General features: G+C 38.1%; 1 protein-coding gene across 1 annotated transcript in view; it reads right to left on the reverse strand.

Moving 5' to 3' along the window:
• LOC114244349 (furin-like protease 2) overlaps nucleotides 1-17842 on the reverse strand; it is a 282788-nt gene that overhangs the window by 16245 nt on the left and 248701 nt on the right. Inside the window, exons 5-9 of the mRNA XM_028176131.2 lie at nucleotides 3635-3811; nucleotides 3016-3150; nucleotides 2431-2563; nucleotides 1931-2105; nucleotides 63-1859 (exon numbers count right to left, since the gene is read on the reverse strand). Of these exons, the coding sequence (XP_028031932.2) occupies nucleotides 63-1859; nucleotides 1931-2105; nucleotides 2431-2563; nucleotides 3016-3150; nucleotides 3635-3811 (2417 nt within the window). The remainder of the gene's footprint in view (nucleotides 1-62; nucleotides 1860-1930; nucleotides 2106-2430; nucleotides 2564-3015; nucleotides 3151-3634; nucleotides 3812-17842) is intronic.

A 17842-nucleotide genomic window follows, 5' to 3' on the forward strand; every position in this document is an offset into this window, starting at 1 on the left:
ACAAATTTAGCAAATCCTGCAATTAATAGCCTGCAAGTAATTAATAAAGTATTCAGACCAACCTCATGCATTCCTTCCTTTTTTTATCCACGTAATATCCGCTGGGACACGTCGCCACACAGCTACCATCTAACACGTAATTTGTAGTATGACAAGTTATGCATTGGTTTTCCTTTGGTCCAACGCATGTGTCACACGAATTGTGGCATTTGGCGCAAGTGTAATCGTCGGTTTCGTAGTGCGCTGCCGGACATGTGACCAGACAGCTGCCCTCGTGCAGGAGTAGGTGATGTTCACACGACGTGCACGCGTTCGCTCTTTCCGAACAAGTCGCACAATGAGCTGCACACGGCCGACACGTTGCGGAATCTGTGTCCTCCCAATATCCATCAGGGCATTGTTGTAGGCAAACAGCCAAATCTGCCACTAAAAAATGAGCCGGAGCACATGTGAAACATGAATCTTGCCCCGGTCCCATGCAAGTTTCACACGATTCGTGACATTGCCAACAAACTCCCCCTTGATTGGCATAGCTTCTCGGTGGGCAACGAGAAACGCACGTGTCATCTAAACGGTAATGTTTACAAGCCACACATTGGGACGGTCCTTTTCCGTAGCATCCTTGAGAATCGCATTCGGGATCACAGTCGTGCATGACGCGCTTGTCATTACTATCGGCGAGGACATTTTCCCCATGCGGTGAAGGGACGTTATGTCCGTCGAGACGGGCTACCGCCTTTTCCGGGTTGGACCCAGCGGCGAATAAATTCGGAAAGTTCTGGTAATTAGCAAACGCGTCAGTATTGTAAAAAGAATCACTGATTGTGTCGTAACCATCCGCTGCCGTTGGAAAAGCGTATGACGGTGCAAACGGCGACGGTCTTTTTGATCGTAATCGAACCGGATCTATGACAGTTCCGTAGAATATTAACTGCCATTTCTTGAGAACGCCCGCCTGGTTTACGTGTCTCTTGCCGGCGTTTATTATTTCTAATGTCCATCTACCTTCTGCTTGTTCTCCCCAAAAATGAACGCTCAAAAATGGCCAATCGTCGAAGGTAGAACTTGCCACGTCACGAGGTCTTTCGAACAATAATGTTGATACAGTACCCATTGGTGAAGTTAATAATATACGAAGGTTACCACGGGGGAAGAACCTCAACGATATTTTACATTGGACATGTTCTAGGTAACGCACTTCATTCACCGTGCCACTGCATCCAGTTACATCCATATATGTCCTTAATGAATTGCCCAAAGTGGAGTCCATCGACTTGTCTTCGTTCAACTCCTGCGATTTACAGATATGTTGAGGCGGAACCGTTACCCACTGCTCGGCCAAATTTACCATTTCCGTGGCATCCATAAGACCGTATCCGAATTTGTGACTAACTTTCCTCTTGACTCCATTGATGATCCAACCCTTTTCTCTTTCTAACGGTTCAGGCCTAGACGTAATTACAACCAGATATTGCATATCTCTCCATGTTAATTCAGGATTTGCTTCAAGAGCTAAAGCACATATTCCAGCTGCTAATGGTGCAGAAGCTGAAGTTCCCGTGTGTTCTACTGTACAAATGTGGTCAGCCCTCAGTCTACCATCCATATCAACAGTTGCCACACTTTTGTCGTGACCCGGGGTACCCGAACTGTAAGTAGTAGCTAATGTGGAAGAACATTCTTCGAGATACCAAGGTTTGTAGCCTCCTTGTGTTGCACTAGATATCGATAGAGTAAATATGCTGTTTGTGTAGCCGTCACAGTTACATGAATCGGTGTGCCTTCCGCCGTTACCGGAAGCCCAGACAAAGATAGAGCCTTTGCCACGACGACCGCTCGTAACACCATATATAAATGCTCTACAAAAATATTATGAGTTAGTTTCCTTATTTAACACATCTACTGGGTATTATTTTTTATTCAGACTCACCTCCTCGCTAAAGGTCCAGGACCGTCAACTGTTTTGCCATCATCTTCCGGTCCCCAGGAAGCGCTATAGATGTCAATATGATCTGGATTCAATCCCAACGCTCTTGCTTCTACTGCATCATTGACAATTCCATCTAACATCCTAACTCCTCCTATGCTGGCGTTGTAGGCAATACCTACAGTATAAAAAATAATCTCATTGTAACATTTTAACAAAGTTTTCGTTTTTTTATTGCGCTATAAGTACAGAAGAATTCTCATATCAATATGTCGGGTAGTACTAATATCAAAATAAGCCCAATCACTAGTAACAATAAATTTGTTTTCTCGATTTTTACTTGTGAATTTTTACGAGAGTGTCACTCGACACGCGTACACAGAGTGCCTACCCATTAGGCCTGCGTCGTTATTGAATTAATTCGGTTTAAAAGATCACGCCCCCGCAGATCATATATATGTCATCAGCTTGCCTAATTATACGAATATTTTAATTGCCCTTACCCACACCACAGTAGCGATTGTAAGCGACGGCTGCGACTTCGCCTGCACACCTTGTGCCGTGTTTATTGTCGCCATTGTCCTGGGGCATAGGATCATCATCGTTGCCGTTTATGTCCGTCGATGCTAGAGGATCCTTCAAGAAATACAACTCTTATAAAGTTTTATATTAGGTTATTTGCATTTTCGTATTCGCCATTGATTCCTTTTTAGCAAACACCAATTGACCAAAAATTAATTCAACACTTGCCAAAATGTTCTTATTGCACCGTATTAGATCGATTTCACGACATTAAACCTAATTAAGCTCTGACTGAATCTAGTATTAGTCTAGAGCTTTTTTATTTACAAAAAGTTAAAACTGATCATATTCCTCTGTCGGTATCGCTAATTCTATGAAAAACACCGATTTTACCAATTGACGATGTAAAGTTTGCAAAAAAAATATTCCACACAAACCTTTACTGATAATTACAAAAAAAAAAAAAAAAAATATCACCCAAATCAGTCGTGCCGTTCTCAAGCTCCTTCATACATGTGGTATTTTTTATTTACATTAATACAGTATAGACATGCATATTCACTTACGTAATTCTGTGCTAAATCTGGATGATTTGTTTGTATTCCGTCATCTAATATTGACACTACAACGCCCTTGCCTGTATATCCCTTTTGCCATGCTGGCGCCACGTTCATGTCAAGTCCATCTTTAGCACCGCCATTCTATTTAAGAGAACATCTTGTGAACATATGTTCAATTATTTCGTTTAATTAAGTATTTAACTGACTTCTAAATAACTCAGAAAAGTAGAGAACAAGATTATTTTTAGGAAAAACTTTTGTATTATATTTTTTGTAATATTCATCGCTACTTTAAAACTTGAGCTGAGTGTTAGACATGTTTCTTTTTTTTATTGCTTAGATGGGTGGACGATCTCACAGCCAACCTGGTGTTAAGTGGTTACTGGAGCCCATAGATATCTACAACGTAAATGTGCCACCCACCTTGAGATATAAGTTCTAAGGTCTCAAGTATAGTTACAACGGCTGCCCCGCCCTTCAAACCGAAACGCATTGCTGCTTCACGGCAGAAATAGGCAGGGTGGTGGTACCTACCCGTGCGAACTCACAAGAGCTCGTACCACCAGTAAATCTTAATTCTGGTTTTAATATTTAGCGAAATCTCAAGCGCTTAATGTTAACTCACCAAATACCATTGTTCCTTATATAACGGATCGGTGAAGTATGGTTGTGAGGACAGCGCTCTATTGTGCGCTCGGTGAGGTGACGTACGCCGCGGCAGTTGACCGAAAGAAGCCCTATCGTAGGCGTTATAATCGCGCTTGAAGCGACGTTTCTCATGTTGTTGTTCGAACCACGCTACCTAAAACAAAAACAAAGAAAATTCAATGTTTTCTTAATACCAAATCGGCGCTATCCTCAGATAGATAAAAAATCTTCTCCACTGCACTGGTCCAACGGCTGTCCCACCAGAAACGCGTGAGCGTTTTGCGGCAAAAACAAACAGGATGATAATGCGGGCATGCAATACATCCTACCACTAGTACTTTAGATATGTATTAGAAAAAAATGTGCGGATACTCGTACTACTACTAATAAGGATGGATGGCTGGAAATATCAAGAACTTTTTTTAATTGTTTGGTGAATGAACACACCTTGAGTTATGCTGTCGACTTTTTTTTTGCCTACCTAAGCTGCCTTGAGAGGCTATTTCAGCGTAACCTTAACTAGTAGGTGAGCTCAAGGGGCTCAAACCTGACGACGTTGCTAACACGAACCCTAGCAAGAGCCGTGCTTCGCAGAATCTACCACCGGATCTGAAACGCGACCTACTGAGCAGATCCGGTGAGAAACTCAGTGGGCTGTGTCTATGGGTTAATTTACTGGTCGAGCCCTTCGTCGCAAGCGATGGGTTCGACGAGAACGATGACCGGTGCTTGAGGTACCTAAAAGCTCTGTTAGTGGATCGGGAGAATCCGAAACGACGTAGGTCGACAATGGGAAAGCATGTTGTCTTCATGGAGAATAGTGGTATCTACCAAGGTTGGCTTATAATATGTCCGGCCACCAGTAAATATGTCCTGATTAAATTCTGCTAAAACCCAACTTAAACTCGGCTATTGACAAAGAAATTGCCAATATGAAACATCGCACCCCTGTGCCCTCGTGAGATTCCTTTAATTATCGTACATATGACATCCACAAAAACTGACAACTTAAATGTAGCTGTACGTGCCAAGTACGTATGTTCCCACTGGGTCAGAAGTACGAGTATAAAATCTTAAAATTCCGAAATAAGCTCGCGCCAACGCGTGATAAGCTCTTAGAAATTACTGAATATATTCGAGAACATGCTACAGATAAGGAGAAAATGGAGACGATAGTTCTGCGCGGAGGAAATTATTGTTTCAGTAATGGTAATTATTTTCGACGACGAGCTCTCAACCCATTTGGTTGCTGGAGTCCATAGACATCATACCACGAATGCCCACCTTAAAATTTGAGGTAGAAGGTATCAATTATATAGCACGACTACTTTTTTTTTTATTGCTTTTTGGGTGGACGAGCTCACAGCCCACCTGGTGTTAAGTGGTTACTGGAGCCCATAGACATCCACAACGTAAATGTGCCACCCACCTTGAGATACAAGTTCTAAGGTCTCAAGTATAGTTACAATGGCGGCCCCACCCTTCAAACCGAAACGCATTACTGCTTCACGGCAGAAATAGGCAGGGTGGTGGTACCCACCCGCGCGGACTCACAAGAGGTCCTACCACCAGTAAACAAGAGGTCCTACCACCAGTAACTACTTCGCTTAAAATACGCTTTACGACTAGTAAGTAGCGGTTGGTGATCGCAGTAAGCTGGTATTATATTCTGAGAACGCTGCTGGCCATGGTCCATCCAATCCCTTAATTGCATTTTGCAACCCTCACAGAAAGAGATGAGACGGTGGTATACAAAGCCGACATAACACACTGAGAATAGGACTACATCAAATAGTCATTTATACTTAATGCTTCTAACTACTATATCTTTCAACCCACAGACGTCCACTGCGGGACATAGGCTTCCCCCAAGCACCACCACAACGATCGGTGCTTGCATACAGCGGATCCTCGCGAATCTCAATAAGTCGTCGGTCCACTTTGTGGGGAGCCTACCCACGCTCCGTCTCCCAGTACGCGGTCGTCACTCGAGATCTTTGCAGCGGTCATCTGTTCTACGAGCGATGCGCCCTCCCCTGCCGTTACCACTTAAACCCACCCACAATACAATACACAAAAATCATCCTCATTAAAACAAGTATCTATTCTCTCCAAACAATTACTGATTCTAATAACGGACTCTAACTCCGTTAGTAGGAACCAAACACAGAATCACGGCATTAAAATCTTGAACGATTCTCGTAATTACCAAATTAGTATCCCGACTTATACAGACGCCCTGGAGAGTAGCCAAGTTAAAACGCAATGGGGTGCACTACAGCATCAAATTGAGATTGCTTCACTTAAAATTTCTGCTTTCAAAATTAATTAAGACTAACTTAAAAAGAATGCTCTTCAGCAAAAAAAAATCATAAAGTATGAAAATTTAATGAAAATTTTTAACAATTTTAAAAGGTTCTTTTAAGTTATTAGCTAAGTTATTAACATTAGCTTAGCTTGCGGTATGTGAAAGCTGTTAACAAATTGGTGATAGGAAAAAGGGCTTAAAATTGCGTAGGTATTGTAAACCCAAACGTGTAGATTCGACCCTCCTGCCTGTTTGCCTTAATGTTGGAATGCGTTCTGATTTTGAGGGTAGGGAACGTGTTGGGTGTATCTCTGGCATTAATTATATCCATAAGTGACGGTGAGCACTTACAATCAGATGGGCCGTATTCTCGTCTGCCTGCCACGGAGATAAAAAAGATAAAATAATTTGATGGGTTGTCAGTTCAGCTGCCCAACAATAAAAAATAAACAATGTTACAGATCAAATTCACAGACTACTTCGAGCTATATGTATGTCCAAACAGTAGAATAATTTCAATGTCTTAGCTTCAGCTAAAACTTTAGTAACCTAACCCTCTAGTGTCGTAACTATTTATTTTTAAATTCGTCAAGACCATGGTAAGCTACAAAAAAAAAAACATTCAAATAGAATCAAGTCATTCTTTTAAGGCCACAAAATCCTCCAGAGACATGACGTTGCGTTCTCAACAGCTGTGAAATTGCAACGTCCAAAACTAGATGCGGAACGCCCCTATTCGAAGCCCATACGTAATACCGGGATACTCGATTATACTCCACCCACCCTTTATCGGTTGTTTGATCTAAAATTAGATACTAAATTTGGACCTATACGTTTTTGGGTAAGACTGTCTCAACTCAACAGAGAAAAGGTCTCGTGTGGGCGCATCACGATTCTCAGAAATCGATCGGACGAAGTTATCAATTGAATACTCACGCACTATTTATTTTATTTAACGCCTAACCGGACTTCTATTATAAATATTATACTGAATGGAAGCATGTTTTTTGCGTGGAATCTGTCGTATTCAAATAACAAAAGAAAAAAATGTCTTCTTCGTCGACATAAAAAGGAAAGACGGGTCATTCAGTCACGCGGGTTTGTTGTGACTTCAACATAATATGAACGACTATGGCGCCACACAAAACTGCAACATTCTAGAACGTAACATATCTACTTGATGGTTAAATGAAAATTAAATGAATACAATCGTATTAACGTTACGTTTGATATTGAGAACTAGTCAATTATTACGATAATAATACAGTAAAAAATAGAAATCCCCATTTAAAGATCCATCCAATCGCAGTATTAGCTATATTTTGATGTACGTTATAACGTACATCAAAATATAGCTAATACTGCGATTCTTTCACAGCATTGATCTCACCAAATGGCAGAGTAATAAAAACCTAAATGTGTTTATGTCTAACAAGAATCCCGCAGAGCCGAGGTTGAAACACAAGGCGTTACGTAAATAAACGTTCGTCCTGATCCCGCTGACGTAGATAACAACCAGTTTTTGCTAGACGGTTACGTCCTCGCTTCCTCGGGTACTGTTTTTACACTTATCAGGAGGACGCGTTGTACAAACACAGATGTTCCCTCGGCGCAAACAAAGTTATCCAACGTCGGTGCGTCTTGAATTCGCAAAAATGCCGACCCGCAAACGTGTACACGTCCAATGAGCTTTAATAAAGCTCCTTTGTACTTATACGTCGTTACGTAATGGGGTCCTAAACTAATAAACCGGGCGCGGTTCTTATTCTACAACTCTATGAAGCGGACCGGTTTAAATAGATTTACACCGAAAAAAGCATTCCCCGGTCCCTAGAGCTGTGCTTCGACCCTTGTCTTTTGTTGCGCGACCCAATTTACGCTACGTTGAGCGTATTTGTTTTTGAATCTAATTAAAATTCTTTCTTACGTTCGTTAATTATGAAGTCAGGTCGCCATTTAAAAGGGTACATTTTTATTTGAAAAAAACTCGCAAACAACAGTACTGGTTTGTGTGCATTGCGGTGGGTAACAGGTTACATATAACAGTATACAAATGAAAATCTTTTGTGTCAAGGTTGAGAGCTGTATCTATACTCTAATTCATGTTGAAACACCTATTAGTCGGGTTTTTTTATTGAATTACTAGCTGACCCGGCAGACTTCGTAGTGTCTCAATCGATAAATAAAAGACCTAAACTTTTGTATAAAATAAACTTAAAACAAACAAAAGGAATGCGTCCGACGGGGGACACATCAAAGGGAAAACAAAATTGTTTTTTTATTTAATTCCGAGAATTTTCATATATATGTACCTTTTAAACCTTTTCTGGACTTCGACAAATAATTCAAGACCAAAATTAGCCAAATCGGTTCAGCCGTTCTGGAGTTTTAGCGAGACTAAAGAACAGCAATTCATTTTTATACATAGAGATAGATAGATTAAACCAATAACATATACATTCTTCTTAGTTGCTTGCACTCTTGGCAGAATGGTTGTGGTCATCAGTTCGGGTGGTGGTGCGCTTCACCAGACGTCGCCATTCCTCGCGTACCGCGGCCCTTCTTGTACACTCGTTGACGGGAACGTTTAGAGTTGCCTTTATTTTGTCGGTCCATTATATTATACATATACTAACCGCACTCGCCCGCTTCGCTGAGCATTTAAAATGAACATTATTTTTTATCGTCATTATTATTAGGGAGTCCAACACTCATATAAATAGCCTATCCATTAAGTACATGTATTTTCTACATGGATACCAAGTTTCAAGTCAATCGCATGTATGGATCAGTCAGTAGTTACAACCGAACATCCGTAAAAATCACTGTAGATATATATATTAGTATATAAATATAATGTATTTATTTATTTACATCAAAATTCAGTTTAGCTTCGTAAAACTATAGCACAAATTGAGTTGCTCTTATAAAGAGAAACAACATTTAAAGCTATTGCTTCACCACTATTTTTGTATCTTTTTATATTTTAATATTGCAAAAATGCTTTTTATATGTCTAAAGTTATTTCTAATGTTTTTTTATGTTTCAATATAAAAATCTTAAAAATCTTTATATCATATTAACCTTTTTTAAGATTAATCGTAAAGAGGTTACACAGTTTCTAATCGGGTTTGCATCTAATCGCGGGAATTTCGCGCCACCCGAAACACTGATCGACCGAACATCGAAATCACGTCAGCAAACAACCTATACATATTTGCAAGTTGCACAGTCAACGTTTAGCTCGACGGCGTCAAGCGTGTAATCTGCGTCCTCGGCTCATCAACATGAGAAAGGCCCGGGCGTCCGGCGTTACGCCTAGGAGTTTTATTAGGCCCCCCTACACCACTGTGCCCCGGCTCCGAGTCGGCTTGTTAGCCGGCCGGCCACAAAGACAAAACCGTCATGCCACCGTTGCTGGCCGTTGGAACGGAAACTTTATTCGCAATAAATCTCGTATTCGCATAAGGGACGTATGTTTGTCGAATGTAAATCACGTATTCGGTGTCTTTGCTGTGTCTTAATACGATGATATTACGTGATGTTGTTTATATTGTCGGAAAGGTTAGGTGTCGTTTTAATCATCGTTCTTTTTTTTCTTTGTAAAGAAATTTAGTTCCAACGCCTTTGGCATTGATTTTGCCAATGTCACAGTATGCACATAAATGATAGGTGCTTAAAGAAAAAACACGTGTGACACTCGGGGACTGCCGCGGTAAAGCTATTATTGCATAGCATTTTTTATCAACTTATGCAATTATAATTAGACAATAATAAGTTAATATTAAAACAATAATAAAATAAGACCACGCTATATTAAACATTAATAAAACATTAAAACATTAACTGTCCCCTTCACACTCATAAGCTAGACCGCGCGGACAGACTTTTCATGATGCGCATGCAGTGTGACGTCACGCCACGCGCTTATTCACAAACACTACACAAGCGCAACGTGCGAATGTGTTGAACGCGAGCTACATAGTAGGCGTAGTGGGGGTGTCAGGTTATTTTCGTTACGGAATTTCTTGATTCGGTCGCCGCGCAAAAAACCCGCGATAAAAGCTATGCAATAGGTTAAAAAAAAACTAAATACAAATAAATCTGATCAGTTTTTCCATACGCGAATCTGTGATTTTAGGAACAGCACAAACAAATATGTTAGACTAAAGATAAACATTATTAGCAAATAAAAATTTACATAGATTATTTACATGTTTAGTTATATTAATAAAGATAATAGAGGATTAGTATTAATAGGCTGGGGGATGTCTTTTGGAAGGATATCATAAAGTGGGGACACGATATTGGGGCAGTCAAAGAAAATATGCTCCACGGTACTCTCATCTAATCCACACTCACAAAGAGAATTGTCTCGTACTCTAATATTGGCAGGAAAAAACAGGGGAGCAAACATGGCCAAGTCTAAGACGGATAATAGCTGAAACGTTCATTTTTGACAGCTAAAACTAGAATTTTTATCATACATCAGACTTACTAATTCGAGCCACATAAAAACTTTATATCGATATTAACTTGCTCCCACACACTTGTAGAAACACCTTTGGCAGATTAAGTAGAAAAATCAAGTCCTGGGACTTTGAGAAAGAGGTAGAGGAGGAGAATTACCCATTTAAAAAATTAATTAGTGTGTAAAACTCGAATTTTTTTTTATTGCTTAGTTGGGTGGACGAGCTCACAGCCTACCTGGTGTCAAGTGGTCACTGGAGCCCATGCACATCTACAACGCAAATGCGCCACCCACCTTGAGATATAAGTTATAAGATCTCAGTATAGTTACAACGGCTGCCCCACCCTTCAAACCGAATCGCATTACTGCTTCACGGCAGAAATAGGCAGAGCGGTGGTACCTACCCACCCGCGCGGACTCACAAGAGGTCCTACTACCAGTAATTACGCAAATTATAATTTTGCGGAATATTATCTTTAAGCCAAATAATTTTAATTGGACCTCAAAAGTAACCTAACTACCCTAAGCGCCCAAGGGATCCGAATCCCGAAACGCGCTCACCAATAAAATCTTACTTCAAATTGTCTATACCCACACTCAAAGGTCAAAAGGTATTTTTTTTTTTGCTTCTAAATCCTCTTACATTGTCTACACAGAAACAAGGCACATTAGGTAAGGCGTAATCAAAGTAAAAACCCTTCATCGGTACCGCGAAACTTCTAACGAAGGCCCGTTATTATTTCTTGTCAGAGTTAAAAAGTTCCCTCGAAGCACCTACTTTATGAACTTACATTATACTAAAGCTTAAATTATGTGAACAAAAACAATTAGTACGAAGTCAGAAGTGGCAAAACATTTTGCTAATGAAATGTGCGTTATCTCTTAAGTACAAGCTCAGACATTACATTATTATGCCCTTATTTAAACGTAAGTGAATAACGATTCAATGTTAAATTTTAACGTAGTCATTATTATTGTTTCATAAGTATTTGGATAGAAATTTATAACAATAAGAAAGCCAATGTATGTTAGTCAATTATGATTGATATAAACTTTTGAACATATTTATAAACCTTCGTTGAAAGATGTATTTCAATATTGTGTATTTTATAATTGAAATTATTAAAATGGAACGCTACATAAAAGAACTGTGCATGACTATTATGAAATCTAGTACAAAAATGGGGAAATTTACACGGAGAAACAGTTGATTTATTGCAGCAATGACTCAACAGGTCACCAAGATCACAAACATACAGACATAATTTCAACATTTTAAGATTACAAATCCAATTCTTTTAAACATTCTCCCCAAAAACCACTATTGCCTAAATTTAGTCGAAAAAAGAATAGATTCACGACTCACTACACATTTAATGGACATAAAGAACATTCAAGATTTCTTAACCTTAATATTTTTCTGAAAAAATTACCAACAAGAAAAAAAGAAGAGATTCTCTTAACGCAATCACATTCAAATCACACAAATACGGTCGCTAAATATAAAACGAGAAAGTAATGCGAGTGTTTTGTGCCCACAATATGAAGAGATTCACGAGTGAGACACACAGCTAATAACAATATAAGCCATCCGACGGAATGATGTCATTTCCCCGGGAGGAAAAAAGGTTAAAGAGCCCTATTGGTGGAAGATATCTCGTTATTATTACAAGCTCAGTGAAAGCTAAATGCGATGCTGAATATGGAGTACGCGGAAAGACAGAAGTTTTCGCATTGTCGCCAACTACGTAGCAGCAATTAAGAATACCTTTTACATTCTACGATAACATAATGTTAAGTAATCAAAGTATAGAATTTTCATTATTGTGCTCGGTACTCATCACTACATAGTATAAAACAAAGTCGCTTTCTCTGTCCCTATATCCCTATGTATGCTTTAGTCTTTAAAACTAAGCAACGGATTTTGATGCGGTTATTTTTAATAGATAGAGTGATTGAAGAGGAAGGTTTATATGTATAATAACATCCAATAAATAGTGGAGAAATATTGTTATTTTTGAGGTTTCTAATGTGATGTCGTAAATAATTATTAATAACTAGCTGACCCGGCAGACTTCGTAGTGCCTCCATCGATAAATAAAAGACCTAAGCTTTTGTATAAAATAAACTTAAATCAAACAAAAGGAATCCGTCCGACGGGGGACACATCAAAGGAAAAACAAAATTGTTATTTTTATTTAATTCCGAGCATTTTCATATTTATCTACCTTTTAAACCTTCTCTGGATTTCCACAAATAATTCAAGACCAAATTTAGCCAAATCGGTCTAGCCGTTCTCGAGTTTTAGCGAGACTAATGAACAGCATTTCATTTTTATACGAGGGCTGCACTAAAAGTATCGGGAATGGAATATTTCCACTGTTCCTGTCATATTAAAATCTTTTTAATTGAAAACTCCTTGGTTTTAAAAATCGAAAACCATTTATTTATTTAAAAAAAGATTCTCGGTCTTGTCACGAGGTTTTGTCAAACTTGTTTAGTCGTTGAGAAAATTGAATTGACTCGAGAAAATTCAAGAGCGATGATTTATTATGACTTTCGAAGTAGTTTAACACAAAAACAGTGTGTTGACCGGATGATTTTTGCATTTGGTGATGAAGCCCCATCCAAAACCACAATTTATCGCTGGTTTGCTGAGTTTCAACGTGGACGTGTCAAGCTCAGTGATGATCCCCGTCAAGGTCGTCCAAAAACTGCAGTCAGCCAAGAAAACGTTGATGCTGTGCGTAAGCTGATTGAGGAAGATCGACATGTGACATACCGCAAAATTCAGGCAACTTTAGACATTGGCATGAGTCAAATACAAATAATCTTGCATGAACAATTAGGTGTAAAAAAGTTGTTTTCCCGATGGATACTGCATTCGCTCTGTGAAGAGCAAAAAGCGGCTCGCGTTACTTGGTGCGTCAGAACTCTCGAAAGATTCCACGCAGGATCCTCAAATGCTGTATACAACATTGTATCAGGTGACGAATCCTGGATATACGCGTACGAACCCGAAAGAAAAAACTAGTCACGAGTTTGGGTGTTCGAAAATGAGTTAAAGCCAACAAAAATTGTTCGTTCACGGAGTGTTGCAAAAAAAATGGTGGCCACGTTTGTCTCCAAAACCGGCCATGTTACGACTATTCCTCTTGAAGGACAAAGAACGGTTAATGCAGAATGGTATGCTAGCATTTGTTTGCCACAGGTCGTTTCTGAACTCCGTAAAGAGAACTGCAATCGCCGCATCATCGTCCATCACGACAATGCGAGTTCTCACACCGCGCAGAGAACAAAAGAGTTTTTAGAGCAAGAAAACATAGAATTATTAGACCATCCGCCGTACAGTCCCGACCTAAGCCCTAATGATTTCTATACTTTCCCTAAAATAAAGAATAAATTGCGTGGACAGAGATTTTCATCGCCTGAAGAAGCTATGGACGCCTACAAAACGGCCATTTTGAAGACTCCAACTTCCGAATGGAATTGTTGCTTCAATGATTGGTTCCATCGTATGGAAAAATGTGTCAAATTTCGCGGAGAATACTTCGAAAAGCAATAAATACATTTTTAAATAGTAATGTTGTGTCACTTCGTTAATTCCCGAAAATTTCAGTGCCGCCTTGGTATATATAGATAAGATAAGATAAGAAGATAAAAATTCATGTTTCTGAAGCGAAACGTGGGCGGGTCGCTAGTTGGCTACTAAAAGGTTTAATTATTTTAAGCTGACAGACACAGAACTAATTATATAAATTCACAAATCCCATTAGAAAAAACATCATCAATCTAGATATTATTATAATGCTAGTACAATCTTGTAGAGATAAAAACTCTCAACAGTAATTACTTACATAACCACTCTTTAGTGACAGCGTTGAAATATTAATATTTCCAGTACAACTCGGACTCATTTTTGAATCCAATATTTAAAAAAAACCTTACATTAACAGTCTCAATTCCATAAAATCTATCTTAAAGCTACACTTGGATATTCTATCAATAAATAAATGTTTCAGTCACCTCCGAGTATCAAAAAGTGTGATATCAATATACCCTGGACATATATTATATACTTGCACATTCCGCGAGCACTGTACAGTCGAGACTCCTACATGCGATATGGACATTCCGAGAGCCATGACGTCACTACTCGTACTGCCCAGACATGCAAAATGGAACTAAATGTCGCTTCCCAGGACGAAATAAGTATTTCTTTTTGTTACATGCGCTTTGTGCTCCGAATAGACATTTGAATCATAATGGCGGATCTATATTTTCGTATGAACATTTATTTCGAATTGAATCGTCAGCGTTTTTTTAGCGATTTTAGCAAGCTCACGGAGCTCAGCCTGGCGAATCTGCTTACACTAGCCCTCCGCAGAATCTACTACCGAATCGGAAAGACGATCCACTGAGAAGACCCGGTGAGAAACTCAGTGGGCTGTCTATGTGATTAATTTACTCGCCGAACCCTTCATCGCATTCGACGGGTTCGACGAGAACGGTGACCGGTGCTTGGAATGCATAAAAGCACCGATAGTGGATCGGGATGATCGTCAGCGAACTTCTTAAGCGCACTTACTTATTTTAGTTCGGGATGCTATTCCTGCGAAAAAAACTAAAGAATCATAGAACAAACAGACCAACACAAAAGTCGATTGGAGACAGGTACATACCACATATAAATCCCAAGTATTAACTTTTTTAATCGACTTCAAAAAGGAGGAGGTTCTCAATTCGACTGTATGTTTTTTTTCATGTTTGTTACCTCATAACTTTTGCCTGGGTGAATAGATTTTTTATTAGAAAGCTGACGCTTCCCGTGTGGTCCCATTTCAATTTAGTCCAGTTCTGATAATGGTATCCATATGAGAACCATATAAGTCTTAAATTTGCATTAAGTACGTACGCGCCAAATAGATGAATAACTCAATATCACGCCAACCGATTTCGATGATTATTGTTTTAACACTAAAACAATAATCATATAATATATATATATATATAATACAATAAAAAAAGATATTCCAAAACAAATTAATATACACATATTAATTTGTTTTGGAATATCTTTTTTTTCTATTTGAAGTCGGTTTTTGTTAAAACATGTCTATTTACTATTATTTGTTTTTATGCAAAGTATTACAAGACCTGATAAGTAATAGCATTTTGATGTAGCATTATGAGGTTATTTACGATGACGAACAAAGATAATGTATAATTAATAGTAACGAATAATAATATGATGAAACAAAAAAAAATGGAATCCCTATTATTCCTTCCGGGACACAAAAACATTTACAATTTATTCAAGCGTCCGAAGCGCACCCCACCCAGCAACTATTGTGCGCCGTGGAATAATCGTTTTTTTTTTTTTTACAGTTCGCATCCCAATTTTCAATGTCCTTTATGAGAAGAAAACATACAGAAAGTTCGGCGAACCATGAAGCTCGCTGCTAATGTAGATTGCTGATATTTTACCCTCTTTGCAATGTCACGAGCCGCGGGACGACATCAAAGCGACGAACTATGTAATATATGTATAGTAAGTATATATAACACAAATTCGTATAAGCGAAAAGTTTTCTATGCGTTATCGTCTTAGTTCCGATACGCTATTGCAAAGGTATCGTATATAGAAGAAATAAGGGAATTGTTTGGGCGTTCCTTTGTATTATTTATTTTTGTTTATTTTGTACACGGTGCTTTGATGAGATGACAATCTGATGATTTATGATAGATTCATCAATTTTATCGTTGCTTTAATGACACAAAATTTATACTGATAATAAAGTGCGTCTACTTCTAATCATATCTAAGTTCTAATCTGCATATCTAGGGGCGAAAGACTGCATATTTGGTTTAAGCGACATTTTTGCAACTTTAAAGGAGAGCCATTAAAAGTTAAACATTTAAAAAAATAGCATTACATATAAAATAGCATAATTTTAATTTCAATTAAAAATATAGAACTGTTGATGCTAATATCAAATAAAACGCATCTTCAACTACAAAGATAAATCGTCTTCTCGCATTAAAACTGTATAATCTCAAAACTTACTAAATTTTGCAGGAGAGTGTTTTAAAGGTTTAACATATGATATTTTTATTATTAATCATCTTCTTTGCAACATTTATTTTTTTAGTTTTTACAAGTTACATTATCTGTCTTTTAAAGTAAGATAAAATTATGTGTTAATTTTGTTAATAGTAGTCAAAATATAGGGAAACTAAAAAAAAACTAAAACTAAACTACGCTCTTTTGACAGTATTTATGAGAAAGATACTGGTGATACCAAATGATTCCGCATATTAACTCAATTTCGAATATTTTTAGAAATTGTACACTTTTAATGCGAAATAACGAAATGTCGCGTATTAAGCGTAATGCCACTTAAACCAAATAGCCTTTCACCTCTCGATATATTGAATTCACCCATCGGAACCGTAAGGTATATTAAGGTATATTATGTCTTATAAATCTTTTCTTATCTAACTATTAACAGCAACAGAATTTGATTGCAGTCTTCTTAACTACAAAACGGTATAAGCGGATTATAGTTTCACACCGATTTACTATAGCTAAATAGTTTGTACGACAATAATAAAAGATGCGACACGCCTTACGAATAAGAAGCATACTAACAATTCGTGGAGCATTACAACGTCCCAATAGTACATATTTTATGAAGAGACAAGTCCAGTGACACTTCCCCATTGCGACTCCGACCCTGGCTAATCCGTGACCCCACTCAATCTTTGTGTCCAACGATGTATAGCCCGCTGCGTGCTCTAACTTACTTTATTTTGCACCCTCGCACAGAATACTAACAAAAAATCACGGCCTTGACAAGAATTTAGTGCGAATCACAATTGATTTCTCATTATAAACGTTTGCCAAATTTTTTTGTATTATTATTAAAAAAAAAAATGCTTACTAGACCAGGGTCGATAATTTTTAAAACCAAAAAAATTTATAGTAAGATGAAACCCATTAGAAAAGGAGGGGAATATTATAAAAATGAAAGGAAAAATAATTTCAATTCAACCGTCTTATATTTAATTCAAAAAACGAAAAACTTGGTTTTTTGAATTTTTCACATAAATTTTGAGGTTATGTGAAAAAAATGTAAATACAAAAGTTTTAGATCTTTTTATTACCTACAACTTTGCCATTCGACTTTTTTCCATAGAACTTTTAGTTTTGCCGGAAATCGAGAAAAACCGTTTTTTACCCTTAAAAACTCACCCCCATCCCCTTCCCGACCTCAGATCGCCCGTAAATAATTTTTCCTTTCATTTTTATAATATTCTCCTCCTTTTCTAATGGGTTTCATCCTACTAATTTTTTTTTTCACTTTTTATTATTTTTAAAGGCCTTGTCTATACAACAAAACACG

This window comes from Bombyx mandarina, chromosome 21, assembly GCF_030267445.1.
Source record: "Bombyx mandarina strain Sakado chromosome 21, ASM3026744v2".
NCBI classification, from domain to species: Eukaryota; Metazoa; Arthropoda; class Insecta; order Lepidoptera; family Bombycidae; genus Bombyx; species Bombyx mandarina.